This window comes from Carassius auratus, chromosome 14 (genome assembly GCF_003368295.1).
Source record: "Carassius auratus strain Wakin chromosome 14, ASM336829v1, whole genome shotgun sequence".
In the NCBI taxonomy this organism is placed as follows: domain Eukaryota; kingdom Metazoa; phylum Chordata; class Actinopteri; order Cypriniformes; family Cyprinidae; genus Carassius; species Carassius auratus.
Genome location: NC_039256.1, coordinates 14,514,761 through 14,531,501, shown reverse-complemented (window position 1 = coordinate 14,531,501; position 16,741 = coordinate 14,514,761). Strand labels below are relative to the sequence as shown.

Genomic DNA, 16,741 nt, shown 5'->3' with positions numbered 1-16,741 from the left:
TATACTTGTTAGTTTGTAGGACATTATATTTTAGCACTTTTTTATTTTTAACAAGACGTTTGAAATCAGCATTCAGAACCACTCAAGAAACACTTTTGTATAGCTAATTGTAATTTAGGCTCAAACTATTCACTGAGATTTAACCATGATATTACATCTTAAATTGAAATTATTGCACATTCTCCACTTATAACGACGTAATGCAGTTATTAGCCAGTTACTAACAGTGAATCTGCAGGCGGAACCAAACACACCGCGCTTTGTTTCTCGGGGAGCTTGTTTCAGAGGTTGCATACAGTCATCGGCAGAACGCATGTGCTTGTTGTTTATAACGTAACACGTTAAAATAATTAAACTTTGTTACTGAAATAAATAGCCACGTACTGCGAAAATGAAGCTGTTAACGCATAACATGTTAACATCCCACGTGAAAGGTGTGACTAAAGGATACCCACTTATTATCAAGGTGAGCTTGACGTACGTGTTTTCATTAATGATCAGTTTATTTTGGAGATACACACTAATACAGCTTGCAGCAGTCATTTAGTGTGGAGTCCAAACGGCTTCTAGCTTTTATACTAACTCATCTTCTTTTTTCTTTTTTTTTAATCAAACATTTAAATCAGAAAGTTACAGGGAAGCTCTTTTTATATATAGACACAGACTATGCTTTTGAATGCCAGGCCTGACTCTTGTTCTGTCTTGGCTCATGAATGAAGGCAACAGAAGTGAAAGTGAATGAGCTGGAGTTCAATTCTCAGTTTGTGAGCCGGATGATCCCTAAACTGGAGTGGGGTGCACTGATCCAGGCAGCAGAATGGGTGAGTGAAGATCGTGTGTTTCGTTTCAATGATATTTGATGAGGAGCTGTGAATTGAATTGTCTGTGAATGATACATCAGTATTGGCTATCAACATGTCTCCCATTGCATTTACCTGGTGGATTGTGGGATACTCATGGGGTGTTTTTAACAGCTTGGACAGTCTCAAGACCTGCCCAGTACTCTCATACCAGACTATGAAAAGGACGAGGAATTCCTGCGGAAAGTTCACAGAATTCTTCTGGAGGTGAGACCAATCAGATGACTTGTATAAAATATTTAATGTGTTATAGATTTATAGTTTAGTCATTTCCTATGGACTCTTTTCACATGTCCCGGGTTTTTTTAAGTTCCCATTTGCCCCAAAAGAAATAAAAATTAAATCAGTATAGCATTTCTGTGACTTTCCGAAAGAGGAAAAAATATTGAAAGATTGATTCCATTGGACTGAAGCGAGTAAGATGTCAAATTTGTTTTTTGTTGAAGTGAGTTAGTGCTAATAGCGGTGTCCTCTTTCCTCCCAGGTTGAGGTTATAGAGGGATCTTTACAGTGTCCTGAATCTGGCAGAGAGTTCCCGATCTCCAAAGGTGTTCCCAACATGCTACTCAATGAAGGCGAGTAGATCAAGCTGCTTCACGTGTCCCACAAGAAAAGATACCGAATATCAGACCAACATTTTTGGGGTGCCATTTTATTCAAGGGATAATGGAGTGAAACATATGATCATAATTCAGGAGTTATGCTGATTTATACAGTCATGTTCAAATACTGTCTCCAAACATGTGGTTGCTATGAGAATTTACTTTTGTGTTGTTTCTCTCATTGTATATTGTGCTTTGTAAAATATGAAATAAATTTGTATTGATTTAAGTTTTGAATCTCTGTTACTTGTTGGTGCTACCTGCAAATAATAATGCCAAAAATATAATGCCAAAAATCTTTTTTATAATAATAATAATAATAATACATAATAATGTGTGTGTGCATATTTAAAAGTTAACAATAAGATAAATGTTAAAGATTAATTGCACATGCACATATATACAGTATCTGTGCTGTCAAATGATTAATTGTGATGAATCGTATCCAAAATAAGTTTTTATGTATGTGTACTGTATTTATTTATTATGTATAAATAAATATGCACACATGCAGTATTTATTTTGAAAATATTTACATGTATATACATTTAATAGTCAATATAAAAACAACAATTGTTCCTTAAATATAATAATCGTTTGACAGCAGTAAGTATATACATACACACACCTTTTATTGTTTTTATTACTATTTGGGTTCATTCATTTTATTAGTTCAGTGAGTCAGTATTTATTTTGAGTTAGTAATTTTAGTTCTTTAACTTAGCGTACTTAAAAAAAATTAAGTTGTCAAGTTAACATTTCATTTTGACATTTAGTACGTTTTTATCTAATATTTATAGTTTATTTTATTTCAGCTATATTAAAGTAACAGTAAGTTTATTTACCATAATAAGCCAGTACCTCATGTCATAAAGCTGCTGTAAAGCGTGGTCTTCCTGCTCGTCTGAGATTATTTAGGTCAGCTGTAGTAGTTTCACGAAACAAACTCTGCCAAAGACTTATTCATATCACACAGAAACCTCTGAGAGCAAGATGACGTGGCAAGGCAGCAACTATATTTAGTCTAAAGGGAGGTTAAAAGAAAAAAACGGGATAAACTGTTTTCGAGCTCTCTATATTTAAATCTTATATTGCAATACCGCAGCGAACCACCAGAGCGGCCCCGCTCCTTTCATCCGTCCGCGGCCGCCTGATGGCGCTCGAGGCTCCGCGTCCACGTCACAGGATTCCACGTTCTCTCCGATTCAGAACCACAGAACGCTGAATTCATGTTTAAACAGGAAAATATCAGTTCTTTGGAAATGGTTTCAGCCTTTGAAAAATTCCAACTCTCTGGTGTCTGTTTTTGGTTCCTAATATCTAATTTCTTCGAGGCTTTTGGTGTCGTATACCTTCTGCCTTCTCTTGAAGTTCAATTACAGCCCTCTTGGCCAAACTATAATAATGTCATAATGGAGAGGTGGAGAGAGAGCAGCTACAAAGCTGTTTTTGAAAGATTAACGATCATGTAGATGGTGAACTGTAATTAACAATGAGAAGAAAGATAGGGAGTGGAAGTAAAGCAAGGAAGGGTGTACAAAATGAAAGGATGCGAAAGCTTAAGATTGAGGCCTTGGATATCTACCATTTCTCTCCAGGAAACAAAAAGGAAGGTGAAATTAATATCCAGTGAATCTATTTTAAATGTGTCCATGGGTCTTTTTTGAAACGGGTCTGTTAAATGCATGAGGGAAATATTGGATTAGAAAAGCACATTGTCTTATTTCCAAGGTAAACAAATGAAGAAAGTCAGTCAGTAACTTCAGCCTGCTGTGGGGGATATTTGACTGTTTGTTCAGATTTTTGTTAAATATCAGGCTTCTGCTTGGAAACACAGTTGCCAAGGAAAGATTCCAAAGAAGTGTCACCATTGTTATGTAATGATGCCATCTGGAAAAGTCTGTGAGAAATACTAACGTAACATAAATAGACTTCTGCGGCTTTGTTCTGGTGACTTCTTATGATCTGATTAAAAGGCTGGCGAAAATTTTTGCAGACCAAATCAAAGTCAGTTTGGCATAACCTGCATGCACTGTAAAAAAAAAAAAAAAAAATCTGTGACATTTATGGTATAATACCGGCAGATATGGTTGCCAGAACTTCACCGTTAAAAATATGGAAGCAACATTTTAGGTTTCACAGACTTAAATTCACAATAAAACACCGTATTTCATTAACTGATCTAATGTTCTAATGTTAATAAATCAATATATTTAAGTACTAATATCTGTTTTGAACCATTGTAATGCACTAATAACCACCAAAAACTGGTGGTGATGAGGAAGTAACATGATGTATCAAAGCTCATCACCAACAGCTCTTCCACAAGCTGAGAAGGGATATATAAGATAGAGCCCAAATATAAAAAAAACTAAGAAGAAACATATTTGTTTCAATTAAAAAAACATAAAATATGAAGTGTCATGCAGGGAATTCTGGGAGTGTCAGTTTACAGTTTTTCACTGTAAATTCAACAATTATTTTTTTTTATTTTTCACTTCCAAAAACTAAGTTTAATGTTATTTTACTGTAAAATTAAATGCAATTACAGTTTTTCACTGTATATAGTATGGAAACTGATAACCAATTAACAGGTTTTTACTGTAGCATTTTTACAGTCTTTTACTGTTAAGATCACAATCTTTTTTTACAGTGTGCACTGAAATGGAAATTCATGAATTTTACATAAATATTAAGTTGATGATGAAGTTTAAAGATGTGCACACCTTAATTGTATTCAGTGTGCAAAATATTAAAGCTTTTCACATGTTCAAAAATAATTTAATTTTTAGTATTGTAGACATGCTTAGTCCTTTTATTTTTCTCGTCCTTCCTTCTCTCTCTCTCCCTCCCTCCCTTTCTTCCACACTGTTGTATGTTTTTTTTCTTCCTTTCAAACTTCAGAAAACTTTAGGGACTTGTTTTGTTGAAGAGATGTTTTTGGTAGCTCTGAAAGCCACGGAGGTTTGTGTTTTTAATTACAGCAGAGTAGTTAAGTTCACACCTTCAAATACTTTCTTTGACGTCTGACGTTTTTGTTGACGGTCTTGTCATTTTTTCCCCTCTCTCCTTTTAAATGGATTACTCTTTGCAAAAGATGCCTTCTGGTACGCCAAGCCTAGACTAGCATTTATTCATTTTGTTTATATTAAATCCAGTTCAACTCTATGCTGGAGACAGTCAGTCTTTGTCATGGGATCATTTTATTTTCCTTAAGCAACTTCAAGGGCTTGATTGAACATTTGGATGGCAGGTCTGCATCTTGACTCGAGGCTGTAAGGAAAGAGAATAAAATCTGACCTGATCTCTAATAGCTGTCACGGGAAAGGAGCTGAAGATTCACTAAAAGAAAAGAAAGTACTAACCCTCCTCACTAAAGCTCCAAGACTAACCACAAGAATTCAAAGCAGCACTTGGAGTTTCTCTCTGAATCATTGGATAGCCTACCAGACGAACACGAGACAGTTCATTTATTACCTTACCGGTAAATGCTTAAAACCAGGGAAGCATGATGGAAAGTCTGTGTTTATAGATTCCATATGGATTCATATTATTAAGATGGTCTGTAATAATGGACTCTTGTATTCCACTTGTCATCACAACATGCAGAGAAATCTGGCCAATATTTAACATTTGTTTCACCTTGAGTAGCTCATGCAGGGTGTGAATCACGGAGGGTTTTTGGCGAGGGTTTGAACCATAAAAAGTGCTTATACTTAACTGTTTAAGTTCAACAGTTCTCTCTGCTTACCGTTAGGGACGCCAAAATACGTAAGATGTAACGTTACCTTAAAAGTTTGCGCCTCGAAAATTACCTTAAGGTTACGTAAATCCTTTCAAGTTACTTGGAATTCACACATCGAGCTCAACTAATGTCATCTGCGCAATATTCTTTCCTGATGGTGTTTTTTTTTTTTTTTTTTACTACAAGAGTACATAAATGGCAGTGTGTGAGGAGGTAAAAGCTCGTATCTGACAGCAGAGCGGCTCATTCACCTGGTGAACACAGAGCGCCAGCAGCGCAGCCTACGCACTTTGGGTTTGTCCCATTGCAAGAGACGCGCTCAGTGCGCGGCGCGCCCTCCCCGAGGACATCCAGCGGACCGGGCGTTATAGAGGAGCGCACCCGAGCCTCTCATCTGTCAATCAACCATGTGGTTCATCAATCTAACTTTGCTCGTTCTCAAGCTGTCTGTGTCTGCGGAGGGATTCTCCACGTGCCAATCCTACAGCTTGGACGACCACAAATCTAAAAGGATCGAGGCGGTGCGCGGACAGATTTTGAGCAAGCTGCGCATCCGGAGCCCTCCGGATCCCGAAGCCAATCGTTCACCGGAGTCGGTACCGGTGGAGGTGATGTTACTTTACAACAGCACGAAGGAGCTGCTGAAGGAGCGCGCGCGCCAGGCCGAAGTCGCGTGCGAGCGGGAGAGCAGCGAGGAGGACTATTACGCCAAAGAGGTGCAGCGGATCAATATGATGCCACTGCGCGCAGATACGAGTGAGTGATATGCAGTTTTATATAATATGGTTGCCCATTCAAAGAATGCACTCTGATTCTGGATGTGTATGCTAATTAAACCTAATTCTAGTGCAAGATATAGCTTGCCCATATCAAAATTGGTTGTGCGTGAGAGATGATGATTAGATTGTTTAAAAATATCTTACAATGTTAAAGCAAACTCATAGAACTTTGAAACGACATGGTTGGGCTGTATTTCACCATCGAAATATTCAGAATTATATTTTGCTTCATGAAAAAAATAAAAAAATAAATGTCAATTTTTATGCCGATAACCGATATACAATATTTTCAATATTTGTTTATTTCTGCTTTTTAACAAAATGACATGATTCAAACTGCATTTTGTATAATTCAATTATATTCCGTGTAGTATTATTAGGCCAGTATTGGCTTTTCATGAATGATAACTAATATGCAATATTTTAATTCCTGCTTTTTGACAATAAGATAACAACATGATTATTAGATAACCACAACAAAAATATAATGTATGGGCAATTGTAATGCCATTGTATTTCAGAATATAGTTTTGCAATCTAATTGGTAACACACTTTTTTTTGTCTTTGTTATTAATACATTTAGTTATTTTATATATTTATTTATTTATTTATTTAATGAATACCCTTTTTGGTGCTTTTTTTTAGAGAAATATGTGCCCTGAAAAAGAAGTTTAAACTATAAAGTTTGCATATCAGTATAATATCAAACAGATTACCAGTCTGTAACAATTATTTATTGTTTTGTATTGTGGTAGTATACATACATACATACATACATACATACACAACTATAATGCAATATTTCTAATCTGCATAAATCACGTATTGCCGAACTAATAAACTATTGAAAATAATGTCAATTACAAAAAAAAAAGTACATTGTAAGTAATAAGTCAAACATGCTTAATTTTCATTACAAAAATGTAAATGAAAAGCAGTTGTTGTTGCCCTAAAAACATTTGCCACATGCAAAAAATAATTATTGTTTTTCTTTAGATTTTTTGGGTGAAATATGACATGCATCTGTGACATTCTCTTACATACATAGTTTATATACAATAAAATTATCAGATTCGAAAAATGTACAGAGTTGAAAATATCCCTGAGGCATATACTTGATCTAACAACTATTATATATAGTGTACCTATAATATACAATTTAGTTGCTAATAATAAGGCAGCTTGAGTTCGGTGAGGCCTCTGGGAAGCTGAAAGGGGTTAGTCATTACATCTGCTGCTTTGGCACCAAGACAAGTTTTATTTCCTTGAGGTTGACCCTCTGAAAACCACGCACAGACCACAAAGTGTAAACAAGGCCAAAGTGAATCCTGCTTTTGTTCCACAGACTCAATCCACCCGGTTCCTCAGAGCCCGTACTTCAGGATAGTGGGCTTCGACGTCACCAACGTGGAGCGAAATTCCAGTACTTTAGTCAAAGCAGAATTTCGCATCTTCAGAGCACCAAACCCACAGGCGCGCACCACAGAGCAGCGTGTGGAAATATACCAGGTGAGAGAATCGCATGTGGTTTTTCTAGACAAAAGGCTTGGATCGTCCCAAAGAGCAGCAGCAAGTGGCAACATCTGATTCCTCAGGGTTTGATTCCTCACATATTTTTTCATGCAAGTGGCAACATCTGATTCCTCAGGGTTTGATTCCTCACATATTTTTTCATGCTGTACAGTGCAAATAGACCAGCAGATGAATGCATGGGTAACTCAAATAAGCTTGTGGTTTTTTCCCTTCACACCCACAGATTCTCAAATCTGAAGACATGACAGCACCGTCTCAGAGGTACATTGACTCTAGAACAGTTGAGCCTCGTGCCAAGGGGGCGTGGCTTTCTGTCGACGTCACTGAGACTGTGAAGGAGTGGATGGCGTTCAGAGGTCAGTGAGTTCATCTGGAGGTTTAAACATATACTTACTGCTCGATGAAGCAGAAGAGCAAGTCAAATGAGATTTCCTTCTCTAAGAAAAATAATCTTTTTCCCGTTTAGAGAGGAATCTCGGACTCAAGATCAGTGTTCACTGTCCCTGCTGTACATTCGTCCCTTCCACAAACAATATTGTCCCTAACAAGAGCGAAGAGTTGGAAGCCAGATTTGCAGGTCATTTTTTCATCAATCTAAATTTGAATGAAAACAAGAAAGGCAATAGAGTGGTAACAGTGGTAACAGTTTAGGTCTTACAATTAATGCAAAAATGGGTAAAACTTTTTAAGGTGTCCTTGTTACACGTTGCATGTGCATACTATAATAATTATGTATAAATGTATAATTACAACGTAACAAGGACACCACGTTTGGGCCAACTTCAATGCCTTCACCAGACATCCTAAATACATTTTAAAGCAGTAAAAATACTGTTCCAAATGAAGACAAAAAGTGAACTTTCCTAGCTGTCAAATTAAGTGTAACATTGTTAATGTCATAGGAAACTGTTCATTTGTTGTCATTGATATTTTGGATCGATTCTTTCCCAGGTATTGATGACGACATTATAAAGCATAACAGAAGACCAGGCATGACTTCTGGACAGATTGAATTCAGCACAAAAACTCCCCATTTGATACTCACCCTGCTGCCCACCGACCGTCTGGACATTCCCACTAAGAGAAACCGCAAGAAGAGATCAGCAGCGGACACATCCATATGCTCACGGTACAGAGAGAAAGAGTGCCAGAGTGTGTGTGTGGCATGTCTCTGGGATACTGAGAATCAGATATTTTTGTATAATCTGTGTAAACTGTATGTTCCGTACCAACACACATTATAAAAGCTAGAATGTGACAAAATGAATGTTAGTATAAAAACAGATGCAAAAAGCGAATATAAATGGTTCTGAAGGATTGCAGTATTACGCTTAATATACAGTATTTTGTCAAGTTATAGAACTTTATACAATACTGTTAATGCATACAGTAAACAGAAAAAGAATTATGCATACTTCATCATTTCCAAATTCTGCAGTAAAGCAGCTCTAATAAGACATTATGCAGCCTAAGCCAGCTCAGTGTTGATTCAGTTCAGTTAAATTATTGCGTAAAGTTCATCAATTATAATACAAGTCCAATTCAGCTATAAGAAGCTCTATTGAATACAGTATTCAGGAGTCCCCAGTGAATGCAAGAAAACATTAACACTGCATGAAAAACCAATCAGGATCCAACAGAGACACTCAGAGCTGGATGAGATTGATCCCAATGCGTGAGCTTGTAAAATAGTAGTCTAGATTATATTGCATATCACACCCACAGATCGCATGCAGCGACTCGCCCAGGGAGTGTCACGTCTGATATGCAGTCTGCTTCTTGTCTGTCCTGGGACTAAATGCTCTTTTAAATTGTATTTGTTATTTGGAGTGGTTCCTCTGTGCTAAACAACATAGAAATGCTCACATCTAAGTCAAATCTAATTTTGTTGCTGTAGTCAAAACTAGACAACAATTATTCAAGGGTTAGTCCACCCCAAAATTAATATTCTTTCATCATTTGTTCACATCATTTACAGTGTTGTTCCAAACTGGCATTACTTCTTCCATAGAGCACAAAGGGTGAATTATGTATATACACTGTAAAAAATTTCTTGTTGTTTTTACAAAAACTTTTTGGCAGCTGTGGTTGCCAGAATAATTTTGTAAAAATACAGAAAACTGTAAACACATTTACGTCAAAAACTGTTAATTTTACAATATAAAGCTGTAATTTACAAACAAGAAAATGTGAATATGAAACCAGTAAATTCAACAACACACAAAAATAAATCTGTTTTGTACCTGGAAAATACTGACAACCACCATAATAATAAAGATGGTACTGTATAAGAGAAAGCCACATGAAGTATCAAAGCTCATCACAAGTAGCTTCACCACAAGCAGAAGTATATATTAACATATAGAAGGTGCACATTTCTGGAAACACAAAACACCATCATGGTAACACACGTGATAATTAAATAATGCAAAAAACTTTCATTAAGCAACAGAAGATGTAACATAAAGCTCAAATGTACATGACTGATAACAAGAACTATTTAAAAACATGATTATTTAAACAAAATACTTTCAAACGTGGAGTGTCACGCAGGGAATTCTGGGAATATCAGTTTACAGTTTTAGACTGTAAATTATACATTGATTTGTTTTTTTTTTACTTCTAAAAGCTGTATAATTAACAGAATTTTACTGTAAATTTACATTAAATGCTTTGTTAGATCTTTTACAGTTTTTCCCTGTATATAGTACGGGAACTTACTGTTAACCTATTATCAGTTTTTTTCCGTAGCGTTTTTACAAAATTTTACAGTTAAAATTACACTTATTTTTTACAGTGTATATATATATATATATATATATATATATATATATATATATATATATATATATATATATATATATATATATATATAAAAGAATATACAATTCTAGAATGAAGAATATAGAGTTGTTATTGTTAACTAAAATGAATTGTTAATTGAAATCAAGTTGGAATAAAATAAAATATAAATATTAGATCCAAAAGGTTTAGGTTAGTTTCATTTAGTTGCAGCACTAAAATAACTGGAAATAAAATTAAACTGAGATAAAAAAATATATATATATAAAACTATGTAGTTATACTTAAAAAAATTAAAAATAAACTAATAAAAATGACAAAAGTACACAGCACAATTAAATTTCAGTCTGCTGGTCTTATAAAATATTGTAGAATATATTATTGAATATATTGATATATATATAGAAAATATTGTAGAAACTACCCTTTTTCTGTAAAGTTGCTTTCCAACGAATTGTATAATAAAAATCACTATACAAATAAACCCGAATTGAATTTAATTGAATAAAAACACTGTTGTATTGAAACCAATCATTCTCCCTCCTCCAGAACTGATCAGGGCTGCTGTCTGAGGTCTCTGTATATCGATTTTCGTCGGGACTTGAACTGGAAGTGGATCCACGAGCCAAAAGGGTACAAAGCTAATTTCTGTGCGGGGAACTGTCCTTACCTATGGAGTGCAGACAATCACTACAACATGGTAAATATTGATCAGACTTAGCATGTTTGCAGGTTGGATCAGGACTCCCAGCTAAAAAAAAATGACACCACCCTGCATCATATTTGCTGAAAGAAATCCAGTGCTGGTTTCTTACTAATTTAAGGCTGCTGATTACAAAAATAGTGTCTGTTTTGCTTCAGCACATCAGACTTTCTCACATAATCTGATTCGCGTTTTGTAGCATTTTTGCAGTCAACAGTCATTTGAAAGGTAAACAAGTCTCATATTCCACCATGATCGGCAGAAAAACTGCAACAAAGACATGACTCATTTCTTTCTCTAAACTAGATTACAATTCTCAGCTCATTTTCACATGTATGATTGTTCTCAATGCTTTTATTTGTCTTTAAACTTGAAAGGCATTGACATCTGTACAGTATGCTTGTATGTGCAGTGTTCTAGAGTTCAGATGTTGTTTTCTGTGTCTGCTCACAGTGTTTCTCTTTCTGTTTTAATTTTAGATTATCCCGCTGTATAATAAAATGAATCCAGAAGCATCAGCATCTCCGTGTTGTGTTCCTCAGGACCTGGAGCCCCTCACCATTGTTTATTTCCTAGGCCGAACCCCCCGTGTGGAACAGCTCTCCAACATGGTGGTCCGGTCCTGCAAGTGCCGTTGACGCAGTGGAAAGAGAAGACATAGCGTTCTCAGACAGAGCACAGAAAAACAGGTGGATCAGAGGAGAGCAAACTTACATCTCAATGTATGGCATCTTAAAGGGATACTACACCCAAAATTTTTAACTGTCCTCATTTACTCATTTACATTCCAAAACGGGATGCATTTCTTTCTTCTGGCACGCACAATATAATCTGAAGAATGTTTGGAACCAAACCATTGACTTCCATTGTGACACTGAAACATTTCACAAAATGTTATCATTTATGGTCTACAGAAGAAAGAAATGAATCTTTATTTTTTTGGGTGAACTATACCTTCAAACTTGTGGAAAGAGGAATAGCATATAATCATACATCAAGCATCTTCAATAAAGGAGCGATAATCGTCTCTGCATTGGTAATAGTCTAATAAATAAGCTTTTTTAACAAGTATCTCCTCGCATTTTCAATATCGCACACAAAGCACACGTCAGCAGTACAGTTTTTTTTTTTGATTTTGTACGAAGTTTACTGTAGATCGGTTTATATTTTTGCAAGTGTAAATAGTTTTCGGTGATGTTTATATGTGTTTATTTGCTAAATACAATAAATTTTGATTAGATAATAATATTCTGTGGCCTTTTCATTCATTTTCGTTACATTTATAGAAGTAGATTATTGGCTGTGGCTTCGTATATTCAGTATACGGCCCAGCGAGTGGCCTGCTCTCAAGGTTTCCTTTTTTTCTTCAAACGATAACTGTGTGGTCTGCACTCGCTGAAAATGCAGATTTGACTAGTGGACTCAACAGCCAGATGCGGTTCGAGGTTAGAAAATCTGCGACGTAAACAGGATGTGAACAATTTCCAGACACCGACCACTCACGGAACGCCAAATTTAAACGCTTGGGGTTCAGGGTTTGTGGTGACATGGGAGAAAGAACAGTGGGCGAAAAGCGGGCGACCCACTGAGTCGAAATGGCCTGTTGGACGCGTTTCAAACGCACCGTGTGATGTCTTTGATTTGTATAATCTGGCAGTGCCATTCACACCCTATAATGCTGTGCGATATAATTTAGTCTGATCTGTGGGAAGTTCGGAAGGAATGTTGGCCTACATATCTCCTGTTTGTGTTCATTCTGTCTATAAAGCCTCAACATGTCCTTTAAAAACCTATAGCTGCTGGCATCGCATTACAAGTTTGTTTTTGAGTAAAAAACACCAAATGTTTATCTGTGGCCGGTGAGAATGATCTGTCGGGAATGACAGGGTTTCTGTGTTTGGCTGCCAGAGCTAAAATGAGCAAATTCTTCTGCCTCTTACTCAGTGAAAACAACTTTTATAACTTGATAGGAAATGGGGGATGCAAAGGGAGAGAGGGAGAGCGTATTGTTACATAACAGTCCTTAAAATGAACCGACTGAAATACTTATTGTCGCTTACGCAACGTTGACTCAGCGTCCTCCGCAAAAGGCTGATTGGTGGAGTGCAACTTTGAAACCTCGGGGCACGAAAGAGGACGATCATCAGCCGTCTGACGGCCGTGTGGTTTGGGAAGAGCGGGCTGGGTGTGAGAGCAGCTTCGGGACACATGGTTTTGACGGGGTGTGAATGAGCAAGTGTTGTGAGAGTTGTACAGCAGTCTAGACACAGCAGACTGTGATCTCAATTATCAGTCATTGGTTGAATCCTTGATCCTGTAGATCAATATTTTTAGGAAAATCTTAATTGCATTACAATTTCACTGCATTCCTGTAGCTGAAATCTAAATGCAGTTATGTAAATGTGCATGCATACATTTTTTTAAACTGTAGCAAGTTGTTTAAAGTCATTTGATAGTTAATATTCTCTAAAACCATTATGATCGTCTCACCATCTAAGGGCAGTTCTTTTTTTAGTATCACTGAGATACTATTAGTTTTTAGTCATGTTTTGAATTGATTTTTGCTTTTATATTATCTTTTTCAGTTTAATTTTAGTTAAAGGTTTTAGTCTTTCTGTTTTTTTTGTGTCTTTTTTGTAGTTGTTTTTATTGAGTATGTCTATATAGATTTTATTCATTTAATTTCTGTTTTAGTTTTTAGTTATTTTAGTACATAAAATTAAAGCTAAATTAAATGAGAAATGTTAAGCATATTTATTATATATACTTGCAAAGAAAGTTACATAAGTGAGATTTTTATAGTTTATATTTATGTTTTTTGGGGGGGGGGATAACTATAATAATCCTGCATGATATTCTGATCGGTTTAGGAAAACAAGAAACTTACTGTATATTGAATATTTCTTTGTAAATATGCAAACTGCAACACAAAATGAAGTCCAAAAAAGCCAGATCTCTAGATGTGATGTGGCATTAATGGGGCACCATGGCCACTTATCTTCATCAAGAACCTGGGACAATGACAGATTTGGTAATAAATATGTATCATGTCCAATCACTATTTTTTTTTTTTTTCAAATGATCTCTTTGGCATTACTGATTGAGTCTTTGTATTTGTCTGAAGCAGAGTCTAGATGGAGAGACAGACAGATATTCTGGCAGTTCATGTCTATAAACAAGGAAGATTCTTGGCCATAGCAGAGTCTGTGAGTACTCGTATAAAAGACCTTTATATACACAACAAAATCACAAGAAAAGCTTTTATAGAGAGGATGTCAAGCAAATTCTTTATGCAAACTTTCAATGCCCCCATAATTATAAAAACATGCTAAAGATAAGCATCCACTGGAGAAGTTACAAAACAGCTTCTGAGAAATAGAAAAAGCACTTATTTATAGTTTGTTTATATATTTATAAAGGGGGAGCAGCGAAATGTTGCTTCACACCTGCATGATATATAAAGCTAATGTAAAGCTATACAGCTTTCCACATACTGTATATACATATATACCACAAAATAAGACCTGAAACTATTTAAGATTCTTTTATTAAATGCAAGCTTATGCTAGATTCATTTGGTTATATACCAGTTTATCATATATGTACTGCAGTTTTCACTACAGAATATTAGATTTGTGTATTTTAGAAAAGTTAAAGTTCAGCGTGTTTGTTGAATGAGCAAACAATTTCTGCATTTGCCAATGAGGAAAAAACTAGAAAAAGAAGAACAGAGAACGCATTTAGAGACACTATAATTGATTTGAATTAAAGCATTATGTCACTTAGGGTGTATTTGGTTAGACTGTCGGGTTCTTGACATCTCACGACATGAACTGCGCTTGGTATTCTTGAAATGTTCGACCCATAATGCCCAGAAGCTAATCTTGTGGATGAGCGCTTCAGCCAAAAGTGAATAATGTTTTTAAATGTAAACCGTAGCATGGAAACACCAATTAAGTGGTTAAGAAATGACTTGATGTCATCTTAGACAACTTCATAGTAAGATTTTGTTTGTGACTCATAACTGTTGATGGTGGAAATTTCATTTATTTCGACTTTTCTAGCCGCTGTCTATATAAATGTGGTTTTAGCTAATCAAGAAGAGTGATACTGACCCTTCAGAAGTACAAATTTCATGCTCTCACTTGCTGTTTAAAAGCATAAACTTTCATTCGCCCATGTTGTGGTGCCGCATATAGTATTGCGAATCATTCTAGAACGTTCTTTCAGATACAAACCAGCACACCGCCTCTTTGCCAAGGTTTTAGTATTCTTTCAATTCAGAATGCAACCACTCAAATGGAAACGAACGAATCAGAAAAACAGTAATGGAATTTATGATCTGATGTCATGTTCATGCAGTGAAGCTGATGAGATGTGAAGTGTTGGACGCGTGGAGATTTTCAGAGGATACTTGAACATGTCTTGCATCCTGTTTTTACATCATCGACTCCCAAGACAAAAACGATATTTGAGAATGTAATTATGTAGTTACTAAGAATTCTCTGTGCCAAAATCTAAACAGTATCTGCTTCAACAAGCAACAGCTGTTATTAGTTAGAGTTGCACTGTAATAAGTGGAAAGTATAGAGTGAATGTACTAGAAGACTTTTCTGGGCAGTTATGTCAATGAGGTAATCTGAACTTAATACTTAATACATCTTTGCTTTAGTTGTTATATGTTGTTTGATGGTATACTATTATTATCTATGCAAATTATTTCTGTTTCTGTCTCTATATGAGGCTTGATCCTTTAAACTAATCATGTTTTTTTTGTAAAAGTGTAGTAGCCATGGTTTGGCATATTGATGGTCATTTGTATAACCATTAATATGTGGTTTCCATGGTTTAACTATACTAATACTAACTATAGTTATTATAGTAACCCTTTTTGGTCTTGGTTTTATTTGTAGTGAATGGTTAAAGGGATAGCTGTGTTTTACTGCTTGAGGTAAAATTTCAACATTAAGTTCTGCTGTTTAGATGTCTTTGTGAGGACTCAGTTTCTTTACATTTGAATCACATTTTGAGGGCCTAAACATACTCAAAAACTCATGAAACTGCACACGCGCCACTGTCAGGAGTGAGTGTGGCAAAATGGCTCAATATAGTGCCACCTATAAAATTTCAAAAGTATGACCCTCGAGCTAATCTCTAAAGCCCTTAATTTGTTTAGATCTTGAGTTTTCATTGAAGGGCATGTCCGTGGCAGCCTGACAAAACAAAAATAGGATGATGTTATAATTCTGGCATACAATGTCTGATCTGCCACAAACTTCACATTTGATAAGAGTCCTGTCTTGAACACCTGCCCATATTCAGTTATAGTGATAGCGCTACCTGCTGGCAACAGGAAGTGGCATGTTTTATATTATGAACTCCACCTAGAGATTTTGATGACATCATTATATTTTGTCAGACTACTCTGATGGCCTTTGCAATGTTAAATTGTGAATATCTAGAGTTTTTCGTTGAAGAGTGTGTCCTTGGCCTGACAAAGTTTAGTTTCGCCATGGAAAGGGAAGTTGTTGCAAATATAATGTCTGATCTGCCCCAAACTTCACATGTTTGGTAAGAGTCCTGGCCTGAACGCATCTGAAGGCCAATATTCATGGGCGTTTTCAGCAGAGCGCCTGGCATTTTCAGCTGGCTAAAAACGCTTTGGTGGACACAGGGCCTAATGGTCATAGCGCCACCAGCTGGCAGTAGGAAGTTT

The 16,741-nt window shown here is 36.0% G+C and overlaps 2 protein-coding genes across 2 annotated transcripts; both read left to right on the top strand.

The window, feature by feature from the left end:
• The first annotated feature begins 257 nt into the window (after positions 1 to 257).
• Positions 258 to 1,691, top strand: trmt112 (tRNA methyltransferase activator subunit 11-2). Its single transcript, XM_026280229.1, has 4 exons — positions 258 to 466; positions 720 to 821; positions 975 to 1,067; positions 1,345 to 1,691. The coding sequence occupies exons 1-4, from the start codon at positions 392 to 394 to the stop codon at positions 1,441 to 1,443; spliced, it is 369 nt and encodes a 122-aa protein (XP_026136014.1). The 5' UTR covers positions 258 to 391; the 3' UTR covers positions 1,444 to 1,691.
• A 3,713-nt stretch (positions 1,692 to 5,404) lies between these two features.
• On the top strand, positions 5,405 to 12,232 carry tgfb5 (transforming growth factor, beta 5). The gene is made up of 7 exons (XM_026280226.1): positions 5,405 to 5,963; positions 7,333 to 7,496; positions 7,744 to 7,876; positions 7,987 to 8,097; positions 8,472 to 8,649; positions 10,872 to 11,022; positions 11,505 to 12,232. The coding sequence occupies exons 1-7, from the start codon at positions 5,615 to 5,617 to the stop codon at positions 11,661 to 11,663; spliced, it is 1,245 nt and encodes a 414-aa protein (XP_026136011.1). The 5' UTR covers positions 5,405 to 5,614; the 3' UTR covers positions 11,664 to 12,232.
• The last annotated feature ends 4,509 nt before the right edge of the window (positions 12,233 to 16,741 follow it).